The sequence below is a fragment of the Chiloscyllium plagiosum genome, chromosome 30 (assembly GCF_004010195.1).
Source record: "Chiloscyllium plagiosum isolate BGI_BamShark_2017 chromosome 30, ASM401019v2, whole genome shotgun sequence".
In the NCBI taxonomy this organism is placed as follows: Eukaryota; Metazoa; Chordata; class Chondrichthyes; order Orectolobiformes; family Hemiscylliidae; genus Chiloscyllium; species Chiloscyllium plagiosum.
In genome coordinates this window covers 14,794,217-14,814,066 of record NC_057739.1, presented here as the reverse complement: position 1 = coordinate 14,814,066, position 19,850 = coordinate 14,794,217, and the positions used below count along the sequence as shown (strand labels likewise).

Sequence of the window (19,850 nt, the reverse complement as noted above, 5' to 3'; positions counted from 1 at the left end):
TCGTTGCAATGACATATTCGACCCCTGAACCAAAATTATTGATCATTAGCACATAATCTTTAAGCCCGGAGTCAAGTGATGCACCAGTGCCTTCACTGTAATTTCAGTTAAATACAAGGGACTTGAGATTGCTCATGGTGCAAGAAAAACCATGCAGCATCACAATTATAGTTTGGAAAGTAATTCAAATTAATTCACAGTAACCCTCCCACTAGTTGTATTTATGTAAGCTGGGGAATTGAAATGTATAATATTTTATCCATACCTATAAAAACCGAGTCACTTATTCTGTTCTGCATGAACAGTAAAGCCAATTAAAGGAAGTTGTGGTGGTAATGAAAGGTACATCGTGATTGACATTCTTAGGCTACATGATTCTGCCCCATAATTCCACTTTTTTTTTGTAACACGCCACCCCCAATTTCATTTCTCTTGTGAAGAAACCCACTGAGAGACTTTCTTGAATAACACATAAGGAAAGCAACTAAGAAAACACTTCCCATTGTCACTTGTATGATCCAGTTTTTTTCAAAATCAGTACCCTCTGGAAACGAGGTGACTCCTAGACAGAGACAGGTGGATAAAATTGCAATTACAGAAAAATAAAGAATTTCTTGACAAGAAGACGATCATCTTGACCATCCTAATATGTACGTAATACAGTTGTGTAATTATAGAAGTTGATTGTAATGGTAATTAATTGAATTTAATTATTAATTGAATGTGAATTCCACATGTCCCTAGTATATTAACATTGGATTATTAGTCCAGTGAAATAACCATAATGGTGCCATGTATCCCTTGACAAGGGTGATCCACTGAAGGTATGGCTAATAACACCAGTGCACAATCAATGCACGTGTGCATAGCATGCGTATAATAAAAGGCATGCAGTCATTTGTAAGGCAATAAAATAGATTGTAGGCATGCTGAAATAATGCTTTGGATGCTTATGTCACTCCAATAGAGCCTTGCAGTAGTTGGGTGTGATATTTGCAGTAACCTGCTACAACCTTGCAATAATGAAGAGACAGTGCTTATGACCAGCTGTCCTTTCAACAGCTGAAGAGAAGGACATGAAGACATGAAGGAGGGAGACAGGAGAAAGGACTCTCGACATCCTTGATCTGCCTGGGCACTCTCAGAGAAACTGAGTGTGATACCAGTAAGTGCAAACCCATTTCCACAGGCACAATTTAACATCCTCTATCATTGGTTAAGAATAAGGTGAAATGCAAAAATAAAATCGATCACAAAATAAGCAAGGCAAAAAATATATAAATTAATTCATGTCATATTCCATACAAAAGTTAACTAATTGTTTTTGTGTTAAACCATAACATGTAAATATCACTCTCTGGCCATGCCGGCATTTATTCCCTATCCCTAATTGCCCTTGAGGAGCAAGGGATGAACCACCATGTTGAATTGCTACAGTTCATAAGGTGAAGGTAAACATGCAGTGCTGTGAGGGAAGGCGTTCTGAGAATGAATTAATTCTGCTTATATGTCTTCTCTGCGTCTTGCTCTGTCTTAGTATTTCTATGAATTACTCCCTCAGTGGTACTTTCCTTTCATGCAGAAAACTGAAGAAAGCCTGGGCAAATGACCACAAGTAACGTTGGGTCCCACAGGCTGAGCTGCAGACTGTACAATCTTAGTATGGGCTGCAGAAGGCTGAGATCATTAGCTGACAGGAAGGGTAGCATGGATGTGAAAAAGAAAGCTGACTAAGAAAAGGCAACAGGTCCATGCTCTTTCTGGTCACTGTCATAATGATCCCAGTAGTCTATTAAATGAAAGGCTACTGGACTGCTGTTACATCCCGCACCATCCTTCCCATATTAAAATCCACAATATTCATGGCATTACAAGATACCAGTTTGGAACTGCATTCTTCCATGTTCATTGATATTGATCACTGGCTCCCCAGCAGGCTTCGTAATGTATCAAGTATGTCATTGTGCATATCTACCAGCATCCATCCCAATCCAGGTACTCACATGAATTCACTGCACCACAGTCTGGCCCCTGAATAAAGAACTGAGACTATAAATCTCCACCACTAAGGTCTCCAGCAAAATACATACCTTGGAGTGCACTCGCTGCAATATTGTGTTATTATTCAATTGCTTCCCACATCAAATTCACATTCCACTTCATACCATTGTGACCAAAAGCACAATTACTTTTACAAGTATAGATTTAAAAGTATAAACTAGCTTTAACTAGTGCTAGCAAGCGATGATTACTAACCCCCAGTTTATACGTGGAACCAAAGAATAGCGTGGTTAATGTTGGCTGCACACAGCTATCTTCCAAGTAAGCAGGCAGACAAGCTTGGTATGGGGCCTGCATTAGATTAAACTGGTGGTGGTCTGATTTCGCTCTTCATCATTTAGTGGACTGAATCATGGAATGGACCACAAAATCATTACTTCATTTATTGCATGGAATTTGAATGTAGCTCAAAGTGGTACACCATTTCTTCTTAACGGCCAAACAAGACTCCAGAATAAAATGAGCATCATTAAGCATTAATCAGCAATCTTACCAAGAGAGACATCAGACTGATGTACAGTCAGCAGAATTCTTGTAAGGTTAAAGGAAAATTTTCTGATGAAAGTTTCCAACTGATACAGTAATTTATCTCCCTTATTCTGAACTTCATGGTCAATTATTACCAGAATCATTTCAATTTTTTTCTGTTTTCACTTCAGATCTTCAACATTTGACTTTTTTCAAAAATTCTTTTGAAGCATATTGCTGTGCAACACAGAACATACTTTTTATGACATTATTGCATCTGACTACAGAACTATCAATGGACTCATCAAAAAGCCTTTCCCTTGCACATTTTGCTATTTGCAGGTTGCCTAGTGCATCAGTCTTAATTCTGATGAAAAGGACCTTAATCTCAATAATGTAGCCTGAGATTCATGACATTAAACCAGGATCGGCTGTTCCTCCAGTGTGCTTGTTTTTCTCACACTATGCAACTTCAGCTGTATATCATTGTATCACAAACTGGCCAAGATCAAGAACTCAGAAACTTTAGACATAAAATCAAAACTGTCATGAAGCCACGTACTGGTGCTCCTCCACCAGTACTAATAGCTCCTTCTTAAAAACCTTTACTCCCCTCATGTTCATTCTGTCCCATTCCCTGCCACAGAGCAAAAAAAAACTTAGAGGACACTTCCTATGAGTTGGTACACTATATCCATTGGACAGTACGACGAACTTAGGATCTCTGTGGAGCAATTACAATCACAAATCAGTCACTGTGCCAGAGGTTTACTAGAGAAGCACTGTATTGTATCCTTCAACCATAATTACCAGTGTGGGGAATGTCAGACCTAGTTCTGGAAACAGGTTGTGGGAATGATTGCTTCTGACCAGAAGGCTTCTAAGCTCCTTTAATTCTGAATGATAAAACAGTTAGAATAGGTTTTACTATTTAAAACAATTTTAATGCAATGTTTTCACAGACTTCTTACTTAAACCATGTCTGTCGTGGATGTGGACATGCATTAAAGCACACCATGCAAAGTGATAGAGTATCAGTGTACAATTGACTGCTTCATAGCTTCTCTTCAGAATGTCACACCATGTTCACTTAGCTGTCTGAAGTTCTGCAAACCCTATCTAAGACACAGTAAAACACAGTGACTGGCAAACTAGATCCATGTGTAAAATTCTGCAATAAAGTCATGGTATTAAACCCTAACAAACTTAGCAAAATTTGTCATTCAAGAACAATTCGATTTCAATGTATGTCACATACAAAGACAAGTTAGAGACAGAAGATACAATTTCATAAATATTTCATAGGTTTAATCAAGGCCTGACAGGTGAAACTCCTTCAGGATAAAGGCACTTAATTTTATTTTAATGAATATATTTTCATGATGATGTATAATCTCCCTACAGATTGACAGTCCAATTCTACAAAACCTCACAACACATCCACCTACAACCATCTTGCCAATGCCTCATACTAAATGCTATCCTGTCTACTTCACCTTGAGGCAGTTTCAATAGAGATACAGTGAATACAATGTAATTTACAGCTACATTTTGTGTTAATGGTGCTATTTTGCCAACCGCATTTCTGACTTCAGAGAGATTTATGCACTCAGTAAATATTTCACCCACAAGGCTTCACTTACAAAATCACATTATGTTTAATTCCCTGATCTCATTCACTTTACATTTTAGTACATTTATAACATTTCTGTAAATAGGCTTGACAGATCCATACACAATGTTAGGGATAATAGACCTGACCTCATGAAGAAACAAAATAACAATAATATTTTCCCAGACTTCCAATCAAGCCATCGTTGCCATGATTAACCCATGTTATGGATGCAGATTTCATTTGTTTCATTCATTATATAAGGCAATTACTTAGCTCACCTATTCCTATCACCAGGACTAGGTCATTGAATCAACAGCAAAAATGGCAACAAATTTCACCTCCTACAATCTTTCAACCGTAGAGGTACATACAGATGCATTACGACTTTCTAACTGTCAACACTCACAACTGCATTTAATGATAAATGGTGATGAGTAGCTAATTGTGGCTACCTGATTCTTGAATCTGTCCTCATAATTGGCCTTAACAGGTGATGACTGATTTCATCCACTCATCAAAGTGCAAATATGCTCTATTATTCTCATTTTGATTATAATCTATTTTCCAATATATGTCTCTAAATAGTATGACTTGTCAACTTTGCAAGGATTCCTTTCTAACAGCAGTCATGTTGTATTTACAATCATGGAGTGTTTCCTCATTGCAATTGACACATATGCATTGTGAAGAATTTTTCTGAAAACCTGTTTTTCTTTTTAAATTGTCAAAAGAATCAAGTAAAATATTTTACAGAAGATTTTGCTTGCAATTTCTTTATAAATAATGCAGTAAAGTGTAAGTAAAAAATTTTTGGATAAGAAAGTACAGGAGACCTTTTCACCCATCATGTTGTCACAGACACAGATTTAACCACATGGACAAACACAAAGTGGAAAACTATAGGCCTGTAACATGTGAGAAAAGTTTTGTGAAGTTATCACTGCAAGTCCTCCCCAATGTACTATCCCTGAGCTATACTTACCATTATGACCTCTGACATCATTTAGAGTCATAGAGTCAAAGAATGTACACATGGATACAGACCCTTCAGTCCAACTCGCCTATGCCAACCAGATATCCTAACCTAATCTAGTCCCATTTGCCAGCTAATGGCCCATATCCCTTTAAACTTTTCCTATTCATATACCCATCCAGATGCCATTTAAATGCTGCAATTGTACCAGCCACCACCACTCCCTCTGGCAGCTCATTCCATACACGCACCACCCTCTCATGTGAAAAGATTTCCCCTTAGGTCCCTTTTAAATTTTTCCCCTCTCATACTAAACCTATGCCTTCTAGTTCTTGACACCACCCACCCCGATCCAGGGAAAATACTTTGTCTATTTATCATTTCCAGTTTCACAACATCCTTCCGATAGGAAGGAGACCAGAATTGCATGCAATATTTTAACAGTGGCCTAACCAATGTACCGTACAGCCGCAACATGACATCCTAACACCGATCCTCAATGCACTGACCAATAAAGGAAAGCATATTGAACGCCTTCTTCACCATTTGTTTTTATATAAAACAGGAATTACTATTTATTACGAATGAAAAGTACTTTAAATTTTAGGAATATGAATAATACAAACTCATAAAACCACTGACTGACTTCCCAGACTATTACACCCAAATTCACCCCCTCCCCAACCTCCACTTAAGCTGGCACTTAAACCTGACAGATAAGATAAAAGGTTTGCCATGGAGGTTAGATGTTAGGTTAAAGAAAGAAAAGTGGTAAGTCATGTGAATGGACTCTCAGGCTAGCAGGTCCAACCTCCAAATGAGCTGAACCACTCTAACCAACACCATGACAGTTTGGTAATGATTCAATTCCCTACAGTGTGGAAACAGGCCCTTCGGCCCAACAAGTCCACACCGATCCTCTGAAGAGAAACCCACCCAGACTCACCTCCCTACATTTACCCTTGACTAATGCACCTAACACTATTATCAATTTAACTTAGCCAATTCACCTAACCTTCACATTTTTGGACTGTGGGAGGAAACTGGAGCACCCAAAGGAAACTCACGCAGACATGGGGAGAATGTGCAAACTCCACACAGACAGTCGGCCAAGGCCGGAATCGAACCTGGGTCTCTGGTGCTGTAAGGCAGCAGTGCTAACCACTGAGCCACCATGCAACCCCTTAATGAAAGAGGTTAAGCCTTTGATGGAGTTACTGAGTTGGTTTGGTTTCTTTTTCTGGGCAGACTCCTCATGGTACACTACCATTGGACATTCACGATATGGCCCCTCACCGCAAATAGTCTTCCAGTTTGACCTTTGCTGCTCCAGTCACAGTTATCTGTCCTTTGCTTCAGACAGCATCCCCATGGTTCCCTACCAAGAAGATACTCGTGTGTGTCTCCTATCTGGAAGCCATCTTTTCTAGGAACTCACTGTTCAACCTTTAGCCGTCAACTACACACAGAGGACTCCATGGTTTACAATTCCAACCCTTCATTTTTCCTCCACATTGTAACTTTTCTCACCAGGCATTTTGCACCAGCTGGAAGGTGATAGGGTTAACCTCCCTCTTAGCTTTGGTTGGCGTTCTGCAGTGTGGGGTGACTAATCAATGGCCAATCCTATCCATGCACATTCCCGCTCCCCAAGGTCATATCCTCAGTGCAGGTCTGGATGATTGGGATTCTGTATAAGGTTCACAATCTTTTCTGATATTTCTTAAAAATTAATGTTACAAGTTAGTTATAGAAAAAGAAGTAGGGTGTGGAACAGCTTGCCTGCAACAGTAGTAGACTCACCAACTTTAAGGGCATTTAAATGGTCACTGGATAGACATTTAGATGAAAATGGAATAGAGTTGGTTAGATGGGCTTCAGATTGGTTTCGCAGGTCGGCACAACATCAAGAGCTGAAGGGCCTGTACTGCGCTGTAATATTCTATGTTCTATAAGTTAGAAAGGACAGATAGGGTTACAACAGTGTCTATGGATAACTCTTCCAAAGAGCCAGCAATCAGTCTCATTCTTCCTAGTTTAGGCTTAATCAGAATCAAGCACTCCAATGCCAATCTGTAAAACACAATATAAAGCTTCTGCAATATTTCCAAACAATCATGTTCAGCCATAGTTTTGCAATTTATTCTTAATATCAACCATCCTGTGCCCTCCAAGTGAAAAAGGTATCACTGAAAAGCTGAGACAGTTTTGTAAGCTATATCCAATAGATCGGCAGTTGGAAATTGCCATCCTCAATTCATGTAAAAGTTCACACAGCAGAACAATGTAATCTTCAAAATCCTAATTGGATCCTTAGCCAAGCTGTCAAACAAAATCCTAGGATTAAATTCTGAGTACTGAAGTAGATAGCTCCATTCTGGAAATTTCTAAGCTCATGGATACCCCTCAACGGAAACGGCCCTGAATGGTGTAATTTTCGCTCTGGGAAGATGGATGCAAGATAGGGTCAGGCCCACTACTCCTGGAAATAGAGCCTAAATAGCCAAGGAGAGAGGGTGTCATGGCGGTCTCATTAAAAGGCCCACCTCATTTTTCTGGTACTTTGTCCCAGTTGTATTTTAGGCTCCCTAAATCTCATTCCTCACAAGCCCACCCCTCCATATTCCACACCACCCCTCCCCAACAACCTGCATGGCACCTTATAGGACCATGATAATTCATGATAAATTATGACCCTTCCATCCTTTTTCACCACCCTGAAGGCCATGGGTTGCCCCCAAGCCAACTCAGCCCTTCCACAGCTCTAGCCTCCTATGTGGTCTTTTAAAGCCTTGTGTCAACTCATACTTACTCACCATCCACCCCTTCCTGACCCAACATCCTTTCTGTGCCAAGCCATAGACCTTCCATGCACATTCACCCAATACATATTAGGCACAAAACCAATCACCCTCGAAATATAGTACCTGTGAAACTGCTCAAGGAAAGAAAAATCAAATCATAAAAGTTGATTTGAAATAATGATGACTGTTTTTCAACCTTATAAAATTGTCAAGCAGGCTATTAATAATGGAGGCTTCAAAAACCTCATATTCTTTAATCTCATACAACATTGAAACATTGACAAAAGAGATCACATTTAAAGATCACTTTTAACCATTCAAAGATGTCAGTCGAGCAAAGTCAAAAGCTTTCTGAAGTTTTTAAACCATAGTCCCACTGAGACAATACTTTTCAGAATTTGAGTTCTCAATGAAGCATGAATTATGCTGTGCCAAAGCTTGTTCCACATGAAGCACTCTCCTGCTTGCTTCTCGTTATTTTTAATTCTTCTTTTACAAAAATCTATCTAATACTCTTTCTTTCAAAAATACAGACTCTGCTTCAACTTTATTCCACATTCTAATCATGAATTGTGCAGTTATCTTAAGCTTCCCTTTAATTGTTTTCATCCTGTTGTTGCCATATTGCAAGTAGGTGGAAACAAATTATCTTCAAGAATTCAACTTTAAGCCAGCATCCTTCTCAGCTCAGTGAATAAAACCCTAAATTCAATGACCCTTCACAGCTGTTAATATACAATCTGGTAGCGTGCTGGAGAATCAATGTTGCATACACGCCATTGGTTTTGATAGTTTCCAAAGGGATAGGACTCCAAAATTACACTTCATCCCCTCCAAATAGAGCTTAATGAAAGTCTTGTACAAGTTCTATATAACTTCCTTCTACTTTCATTCTGTGCCATTTGCTAAGATCAAAGATGCTTAATTCTTCAATACCTTACTTTACATTTTTTACCTGCTGCGGTCACTAACTGTTCAGTTTATGTCTTGCAGAGCTCCACATTTGTCATTCATATTTTTATGTCCCCAATCTTGGGATGAAGAACAAAATGTTGTTTTGTATGTAAACCAGCCAGAACACAATATTTCACCCAGGCATTGATAAGGATATCATGTTCAGTTTGCTTTACCTGTTAGAAATTCATGCTGACTGCCTTACTGTTTTCCATACTGCTCAACAATTTCATTGTGTTTGTAGAATTTGGGAAATTTACTAACAACTGAAGCAAAGTTAACAGGCAGTTATTGACTAGGCTGGAAATGATGGTGAGAACATTCTTAGCCATAATATTGTGGGGGAATGTCCACATAGTCTATTCTTCCCATTCATAGTATTCAGGGAAATTTGCATTTTCTTTTCATTGAACATTTTCTACTCATTTTACATTTTTTGCGCACAGAAGCCTCTTTCTTTCCTAATAAAAGAAGTGCAGCTTACCTTTGCTTTTTTATATCCTCTCTTAATATGTTCTGGCATTAAAATGCTTTTTTCACACCTGCCACACATTAAACAATTGATAAGAATACAATCAAGCATAAAAAACATAACATTTGAGTTTAATTTTAGTTCAGTTCTAACTGTATCTCGGTTTCTGATCTCTGGCATAAAGAAACAGGAGTAAGCTAGGAAGTCAGTGAGTGGAAATGAAGGAGTAAAGAGAGGAAAGACCTAAAAGCTGCTTTCAGAGTGATGTTGCAATCACCTCAGAAGGAGCAGCATCTGAAAATGAGTCTTTTAAGCAAAATACAGAGCTCAATTACCAAAGTTTCACTGTGTGCTTAATATTTTTTCAGGAAGAGAGGTGAAGATCTAAACTGATGTCAGTGATCACTCTGATTTAAATTTCAAGTTGATTGCCTTGATAGTGGAGGCTTGGCAAAGAATCTCTGTCCTGTGGAATGCCCAGACTATACAGTTTGAAAATACCAGAATGCTTCCTATATCCTGGATGACCAGGTTTGCAGAAAGTGTCATCAGCTGAAGGACCTTAAAGATAGAATTTCACAGGCTTAGCAACAGTTGGTATCACTGCAATATAGTTGTGAGGTTGAGACTTTCATAGCCAAGTTCAAGAGCTGAGTCCACCCACTCACTGCAATTTAAGACTGAGAAAACACAATGGCATGAAAACGATCAATCCAGGTTAAATTGGGATTACCAGGCAAATCTACAATGGAACAAAGTGTTGCCTTTAAAGAGTTGGTTTGGGTGCAGTTGAAGTATGTTCCTACAAGGAGGAAGGCCAGTGATTTTTGGATAATGAAGGCACAGATAGTTGAATATAGCAGCATCATTGGCTGTTGATAGCACAAGTGAAATCCAGTCTGAATGCAGAAAGCTCTGAAGGGGAAGTGAGAACAAAATGGTAATAAAAGAAATAATGAAAGACTATGAGAAGAGACAAAAAACTGACACGAAGCATATCCAAAATTATTCTATAGAAACATAAGGAATAAAAGATGTGTAAGAGAAGAGGTGGGTCCAATCAGAGACCAAAAAGATGACATTACATGGAAACAGAGCACATGATTGAGTTACTAAATGAGAACTTTGCATTTCTTTTTACCAAGGAAGAAATGCTTTCAACTCATGACAAAAGAGAATGTAGTTGAGATATTGGCAGGGCTAATAAATAATATAGAGATGTCATAAGGGCATTGTTTAGAGTTGACATTGCAACAAGCCTATTCAGATGTACCCAAAGATCTAAGGTTACAAATTGTGGAGGCATTACCTATAATCTTTATATCCTCTTTAGATACTGGGATTATTCCAGAGGAATGGACAATTGAAAATATTACACCCCAATCAAAAATGAGTGTAAGGATAAATCCAGCAATTGCAGGCCAGTCAGTTTAGACTTGGCAATGGTAATAATCATTTTGACAAGTAAATATGCATTAACAAAAGTCAGCAAACACTTGTTAAAGGCAAATAATCCTCAATGAACCAAACAGATGTTGGTGAGGTTACAGAAAGGGCTGATGAAACTCATTATATGGATGTGGTGTACATGGACTTTCAAAAACTCATAAAGTCATAGTTTTTTTATTATTATTTTCTCGGGATTAACATTCAATAAAATTGTTATTCTCTTAAGTCGATGAAACTTTGTTAATTGGTTCCTTATTGCTGACATCAAACATAAATGTTTAGCTCAGAAGTTCTAACTGTGTACAAAAATGAAAGTAACATTTTGTGACCAACCAATGAGCTAATATGTCCTTTCTCAATTGGTTACAATATGGTTATAACCATTCTAAAAATGTTATCCACAAAGTAGAGTTAGGAAGATAACAAAACAAAGAGATAATTTATTATGTGTACTTTATGGCTACCATGCCTATAAGAAAATGCACAGAAGCATTTTTACACACTGCTGTCATTCACTTGCATGAGTTTCAAAACCACTGTGCTATTAAAATTCCTATTTCACCTTTAATGTGGGTACAGTAGTTATACAAACAAAGCAGTGGCTAAACCAATAATAATTTGAAAAAAAACGCTCCAGCTTTCTCCTTCTGCCTGCTCATGCTGACTGAACTTGTCCACAGAATTATCCTTTGATTGCTATTCCAAACTCAATTAAGTTGTCTGAATTACGAATTATGAGTTCCAGTGTCTATATTGGTCAATCATTGAATGCCATATAACGATGTTGTAGAATAGCAATACACTCACTGGTACACCATAAAAAAAAACAACTTTTATAGCACTTTTAAAGAGCAAAATATTCCGAAGAATATCAGAAATTAAGACAGGGCTGATCAGAGACAGGTTTTAAGGAGTGTCTTCACAGGCAGATGGGTGGAAAAATGGGAAGGTTTAAGGAGAAAATTCATGAACTTAGATTGTGGACACCTGGAAGATCAGTCACCATGATGGGGTCAAAAAAGTGACACATTCACATGCGGCCACAGTTAGATCATTCTAAAACTGTTCAGATTCTTGATTTGTGTTTCTCAAGAGCTACGTCAGATGGAGATGGTCTAAGAGTAAATGGGATTTGTAAGTGAGGTTGAGAATTCTAAGATTCAGGCAAGCATATGGTTGACGGTTGAATGAGATCTGAAGATGAAGTCTCATAGGCTTCCATTTGTAATTTTGGTTTGGGTTATTTGGTGGCAGAGTGGGAGCTCAAGCTCAAGATAGCTTCAAGCTGCAAAAACATGTACATAGATTTGGAAAGAAATAACCCGAAGGAGCTTGAAGAGGAAAGAGAGGTTACTAATAGGGTGTCAGTTTTCAAGGAATAAACAGATGGTTGGGTTTCCTTTACTGTGTGTTTCACACCACATTAATTGGAACAATTCCACAAGGCCTGAAAAAATAATTACTTCTACCATGACAATTAGAATGCCACTTGTCCCTGAACAGAAAAAAAAAGGTGATATAAATGTGCTGCTTGTGGTGAAAAAAAATGATATACAAGCAGCCTGTTTTGAATGACAATGCTAACATAAAGTCATGTTGTATGCTTCGATATCCAAACTGAAAACATGTGATGAAATAGTAAATGTACAATGTATCAATGATCAACACCAAGGCCATTAAAGGGAAAAAGAATAATGACCAGCAGAAATGTGAAACCGTGCAGACAGCCAAAGTACTTATTTGGAAACAAATCTTTGCTTTGGGTTTCATTCAGCATTTTGTTATCCAGATTTTCCCTCTTATTTTCTTCATATGGGGACCTTTTGATACCAACAGGTATGTTGACAAATCACCATGATGGTCATTCCTCAAGTACAAATCTTCAACAGTGTAAATCTGTTTGATAAAAGATAGCATCATAGATAAGCCCCCAGGTGCGTTATTCACAATTGCTCACTTTTCAACAGTAATTATGAAACAGAGGTAATGAATGGAAACCATGATTAAAAGAACTGTTTCTTCACCAAGGGTCTTTCTACCATTGTTACTATGATAAGCTGACTTTGCACATACCTGGAGGTACAATTAGGATTGATCAGTAGAGCCTTAGATTAATTTATGCTGTTGTCCATAAGACTGTTATGACAACCAGACAGGGTGTTGCTGTTCAATAAGTGAAAGAATAAGAAAGGTACACTGAACTTACACATTTGACCATTTGGAGAGACTACCTTTCAAATTTGAAAGCCTGTGAAGTCAGAAATATCATCTTAATTACCAGTGGGCTGGTATGACAATGCTCTTCTAAAGGCTGTTAAATCATGTTTTAATAAAACTATAAATATAATTATAAATTACAAAAGTATAATTGCCACAAGAAATCAACCATTTGTACTCAAACTTCAGATTGTAGTCAAGTTACTTTTATATCAAAGGAGTACAAGCAACATTGTGAAGTATGTGGTTCTCCTGCCATAGAATGAAATGCTCTTAGGAAATGGAAAACATTGTAGGTCCGTAAATACATAGCACTTAAAATGTACTATCAGATTGAAGAAAATGTAAGCAAAAAGCTGATTCCATGTTTGCACTTTAATAAGAACATGACTCTCCACATGGCATATGAGGGTCTGAAGCAATCAGCTTTCAAGTAAAATAGGACCATAGTTTCTGTAACTCACTGCCTTTAGTCCTGAGGGTAACAGCTAAGTGATATGAACATTCAATGATGAACTGGAGCCCAGACTGATGAAACAAAAGTCCTCAAATTTGAGCTCTGTCAGATTCTGACAAAAAAGAACTCTCTAGGAATGAGTCCAAGCATGGAAAAACAGTGTAGTTCAACATTGAGCAGCAACTTCACTCAGGATGCTTGCTGTGAAAAATGGAAATGTCACAGTGATGCAGTCGGGGTTAATGGACATTGTTGGGGCAATGTTATTCTCTCAAACCAATCAGTGTTGCATTGCACTGTGGAATGTTTGAAGCTATTATGGTGTACAAGGAAGAAAAATAATTTCATAGTGCTATAACCTGACCACGAAACCAAAATTTTGATTGAAGATTATCTGAATCATTTATTCAGTGTTCCAAGCATAGAAATGCTCCTTCAGTGAATATTACAGTGCTAACTCACATTGACTGAATCCCTGGTTATATTTTCAATAAATGGATCTAACAAATATTCTTATACTTTGTTTCCTTAACAAGCACTGAATGCTATGCTAATCAGGTAATGTAATAATAATGTGAGTAGCACACACTCAGTCACTGAACCCTGAGAGATTCTGAGAATGAAGCGGAATTTATACACTGTACATCAGCCTTATAACCTCTGAGAAGGAAGTGGAGGCTGTGGAGCACAAAGTCTGATTACTGGAAATAGATGCAGGCAGTCTCAATGTTTTTTTCCGAGGTAGCTATTGTGCATATTTTCTCATGGTCACGTACCAAGACTGCCACAGTTGCATGTATTTCTGAAATTTGTAGCAGATAATACATTATTTTAAACTGGCTTTAGAAATATGTTTATGGTACTTAATAAGCAGTGGTTGGGTGGTAGTTACTGATTTCTGTCTGTTTCCAAAATTGACTCCATCTTCCAAGAATGTGAAACAGCATTCTGCATTTTGTGTATCAGGTAATTGATAAAGTGAACCAATTAATGTGCCTTGGTACATTAAGTATTATTGATTTTAAACCAGTAACATATCACAACCAATTTTTGTTTCTACACTTTTCACACAAATTCCTTTCCACCACTGCAAGGAAATTAACATCTTTTTAACGTCTTATAAGATGTGAAAAGGAAAGATAAAGCAACATAACAAATGGCTGATTGTGATCAGCACACAATAAAAAATGTGTTCAAAAGAGGGGATATGTAAATTTTCTACCTTTTTAACAATTATGACAAATGGAGTCCAGCATACTCCAATATGAAAGTCATGTAGAATTCAGCATCCTGATGCTGAAGAGTGGGAAAAGCTTAAGAATGTGGTTTTTGGAAGATGCATTTCCAACATACTCTTCCCCACCACCAACCCAAGCCCTGCACAACAAATTCATTCACTTGAGAAATATAGCTCACATCTGTACTACTCATAACTAATAAAACTTATGTTTTGAGTTTTGCATGAATTGAAATAATTGCTATTTTCAATTATCCAAAACCAGAGAAACACTCAACTGTCAATCAATCCTATTAAATGGTAAGACATCATGGACTAGCAAGTCTGATCCTGTCATCTGATTCCATCAATTATGATTAATAAATAAAAGATTTAATCTGGAAGAACATGCTAAGTTGAAGTTTATGCTGGAGGCTGTTTGTTCTGCCTCAGTGGTAGTATTATCATCGGAGTCACAAGGCTGCGGTTTTAAATCCCACTCCAGGAATTTGCGCACAGAACAAAGTCACACTTTATTGCAGTGCAAAGGGAGTGCTGCACAGTCAAGAGAGTCTGACCACATGCCTAGCTGTTCTCATTTATTGTGCAGTGGACACAAAAGGTCCCAGGACAGATTTCAAGAAGAGCCTAAGAGGTCTCCTGATGCCCTGAGCACAAATTTTGCACTTCAGCCAAGACCATTGAAATAGAGTATCTCGTCCATTAAAATCTGACTTGAGATTAATGCATGGATTGATTGCGAAGATTAAACTACAACAAAGAACTACAGATACTGGAAATCTGAAGCAAAAACAGAAATGGCTGGAGAAACTCAGCAGGTCTGGCAGCATCTGTGAAATCATTAACTCTGTTTCTCTCTGCACCGAAGCTACCAGACCTATTAAGTTTCTTCAGCAGCTGTTGCTTATGATCGTTGGGTTGTCTGACTTTACATTTCAGAAAGGATATCACTGACTTGAAGCACTTTTGAGCATCCGATAATGACAGTTCCAAAAGCAAAATTTCTTCAGCAAGCCCCATTTCCTTTTATTTGACAATCACCAGGACAAATTGCACTGAACAAATTCATTGCCATGTCACAGTGTCAGAAAAACAGAGATTCACTTTTTCGTTTTAGAAAAATCTAACAGTGGGTTTGCAAGAAACAACTTTAGATTTCACTACCAAATAGGTAAGTCTTTGGACCAGCGTTTTTTTTTCAAAACTAAAAAATAATGTTTATTCACATTACTGTGAACACAATGCCAATGAAATTATACAATCCGAGGACAAATCCCTTGAATTTCATTTCCCCTGGTTTTGTTTTTGGACCAACTGATTTGAAATGAACTTTGAAAAGCACTGAACTTGGTAACACCCTGACCTTCCTCGAAAGAGAGAGAGTCTGATCAGCAATCCCTGCTTTGTTCAGCTATCTGGTCTTGTTCGATGGGGCTGATTTCAATCTAGTGTCTAAAAAAGCAGAATTGCACATCGCACCAAGGGAAATTCGCAACTAAAACCCCCGCACATGCACCGGGAGGACTGAACAAAAACGGCAAATTATGCCGCAATTTCTACATCGCATTCCCGTTCCTGTTTAATCAGTAATGTTGATCACACTTTAGTTCCGGTCCACCAATCGCTGCGGGCAATAGGACCCCGGTTCTCTCCTCTATCCCAGTCGGGGAGTACCCATTGCAAGCTTTCAGAGAAGGTAGGAGGGGGAAAAAAAAGTCAACACCCGGCGTGGGAGCATGTATTGCACCGGAGGGCTACTTGACAATACGCCGGAGCTGTGATATTCACAGCGTCTATACCATTTATTGACAGCAAAGCTTTGCAGCTGATAGACACCGGGGCTCTGTAATAATCCAAAGACACTGGCACCAATGCACCACAATTCGCCTCTTCTTGACCCTCTCTCAAGCCACATCTGCAGCCACCTTCATTCCCAAAACCGCTCACTACAACAGGCGACAGTAAAGTCTGACCCCAGTACAAGTGCTGCTTGAGATACATCATTCCCCCCCACCCCGCGCCCCTCAACCCCCGTCCCTCCAAAATAAAGAGAGAAATCAGATAGATACTGTACGGGAGGGAGACCTCAGGGAAACAGTGAAATTACGAGCACGCCAAACAGAAGTTGAATGAGGTTCAGTGGAAAGATTCCTGTGTGTAACCCCCTCCCCTCCCAACACACAGACACCCAGCTGAACTTACCCAGGGTGAAGTAAGGTAGCTCGGTATTCTCCAGGTCGTCCACCACCAAGATCTCTCCCGGCAGGTCGTTCCGGACGAAGAGGAAGAGCTTGGACTCAGCGGCCAGCGCCCCGTGGAAACTGATGTCGTTCTCCCGGAGCACGGGCAGCGTGGACACGGTCACCGTCTTCACTTTGCAGCCGCCCTCCTTGGAGATCTCGGCCGAAGCGGCGGTGAGCAGGCAGCCGAGGATGGCTTGCCAGCCGGCTCGGAGAGCCATTGCCCGCGGGGCTGCTGCCTCAGCACAGCGAACGCTGCAAGTCAGACAGACACCAAACACTAATGATAATAATATCTCAGGGAGCTGGGGAGCCGAGAGAGACAGCCTGGGATCTCCGCCGTTGCTGCTTCCTCTTGCTTATACACACACTCAGCTCTCTCCTCTCCCCCCGATGTGGAGCTGGTGTCCAGGAGGTGGCGCGGACACACGGAGTTAGTCTGGGCTGGGAGATGGAGGAGGGGGGGATCTCCAGGTGATAAAGACACGCCGTCTCCAAACAGAGACCCTCCTTCTGCCAACACCTCCCCACTCACACACTCCCCCTCCCCAAAATAAACACCTCGGCACTTAATGCACTCTCTCTGTCTTCATGTGGCAGCTTAGCCTCCCTCTTGTGGAACATTATTGAAGCCTTTGCTGTCTGAGATTACCATCATTATCATCGCAGCGGCGCTGAATAAAGTACTGCTTTGAATTTACCATCTTTTTATTCCAATTCAACTTTCATTTCTAAATAAAAATAAAGACATATCAAGCGGTGGTAAGTTTAGCTTCCCCCCCACCCACCCCACGTTTAAGTACATTTAGAATTTTATGGCGATCACAAATCACCCCCCAGTTCCAAATACTACATAAAAGTCATGATTGATAATCAGTTTTGGAAACATTTTTTTGTAAAAATGTTGGAAACATTTTAAAACCTTGTTCAATCACCAACGTAATGCAATTAGAAATTCAAAGCCATTAACCGAAACATCACTGGGACAGTCATTTATTGATAGAGGCAGCGGAACCAGTACACATTTTGTAAATGAGGGATTATACAGTCGGTGGAGATTTCATTTCTTCTTTCCCACCCCTAAAAAGGTATGTGAAGTCTCAATCTTTACTATCAGTTAAAAAAAATACACAAAACGACGCTTTGTGAAGTATACTTTTAAAAGAAGCATTACTTAGCGAACATATGTGAGGGGTGCGGGGTGGGGAGGGAGCAATGAAGACTCCACGTCTTCGTTTAAATGCTGCTCTCTGGGGGCGAACTGAATTCAGTCTCGAAGCTCTTCAGATCACGGAGCATGTAAACAAACTGCAGCCGGAGAAACGGCAGCCTCTTTGTAGGTTTGTCCCTCTTTCCAGAGAAATCTCCGGAGCTGGCACACACACACACACACTGAGCCAGCAATGCGAGTAGTTATTTATTTGCTCTCTCTCTCTCTCGTGTGTGTGTGTGTTGTGTATGTTCTGTACCTTCACTAGAGAGTGTGCTGTAAAGTTCGGTACAATGGAGAACGTGCCCATTACTTCCCACATCCCATTTAAATGCACCAAGCCGGAGGGGGGGGTGAAAAGCCGAGAGCTGGTCACTTCATTCCAAAGAAATGTCGCTGAATCTATCCTTTTGCCTGTTCCTGGCCGCACGTTCTCCTTTGTACACATCTGAGCAAAGGTGCATGGTCATAGAAGCACATCACAGTTGCTGTCACGGCGTGTTTCAGTGATACTATCCTAGCAGAGCTACCTTTTTGCAACATTGCTGACAACCACAAATGCACTCCAGTATTGTTTTGAGAGGAATGCGTTCACGGTAATAGAACAAAATGGAGCAGATTTCCCCAGAGCCGGTTATTCCGTCAGACGCGTCCTAATTTCCATTGTTTCGCTCCTCAATGTTACCCCAGAATCTCTTGGGGAAAATAACGTGAAGACACCGGAGTGTGGGAAGAATGGCTAAGGAAGGGGTTCAGAGCCAGTGATGGCTCTAGGTAAACGATGAAGTAATTATTGAGCGATACCGGTCATAATAATGGGCAACAGGAGAATGCTCATTGGAGAAGGTCGGTCCAATCGCTTGACCTTCTGTATCGGTTAATGGGGGTCACAGAATCACTCGCTTCAGAAGACTGGGTGACAGCACAGACAGATAGACAGACCTCAGTAGCGGAGGAGGGATCAATCCCACACTGCAGGGTAGGCAGCTCTAAAACTTCAGACATCTTACTTAAAAATCTGGAGGAAGCAAAAAAAGGCAAAGTCCGGCAGCTGTCAAAGGGCTGAATTTGCCACATGATTTTTCAGCCTTTGGCGTAAATTTTGAAAACAAACATTCTGCTGTTATCTTGAATGAGGATTAGTGCAGAGTTATTGGATAAGGCAGGTAATGGTGATCTTTCATTTTTTAAAAGTGTGCAACAGGTTTACTCACAAGTATTTTACAATACTCCTACATTCTCAAAGTGTCTGTACTTTAATTAATCCTGTTGTTCCAGCTTCTGTGATATTTGTTCACTTTGCTCAGAATCCACATCCAGATGTATTTAATCCAACACTGAGTGAAGATCCCTGACCTCTCCTATCCAACATAAAATTATTGAACACACCAGCAAACATGTTTTTATAGCTTTTGTTGAAGATATTTGTGTGAAGTTCTGATAGAATGATGGCACTTCGGTGATCTCTTGCTGCTGGACTTGATCATTCATCCAATTTCCTGACTGTTCGGTCACATTCTACCCTCTGTAAGCCTGAGGTTACTCTGTATCTGGATTAGTGGTGCTAGAAGAGCACAGCAGTTCAGGCAGCATCCAAGGAGCAGCGAAATCGACGTTTTGGGCAAAAGCCCTTCATCAGGAATAAAGGCAGTGAGCCTGAAGCGTGGAGAGATAAGCTAGAGGAGGGTGGGGG

General features: G+C 39.6%; 1 protein-coding gene across 1 annotated transcript in view; it reads right to left on the bottom strand.

Moving 5' to 3' along the window:
• The window catches only part of LOC122564758 (astrotactin-2-like), a 1,559,828-nt gene extending 1,542,219 nt beyond the window's left edge, over window positions 1–17,609 (bottom strand). The window contains exon 1 of the mRNA XM_043719930.1: window positions 16,910–17,609. Within this exon, the coding sequence (XP_043575865.1) occupies window positions 16,910–17,168 (259 nt within the window). The 5' untranslated portion in view covers window positions 17,169–17,609. The remainder of the gene's footprint in view (window positions 1–16,909) is intronic.
• Between the last annotated feature and the right edge of the window lie 2,241 nt (window positions 17,610–19,850).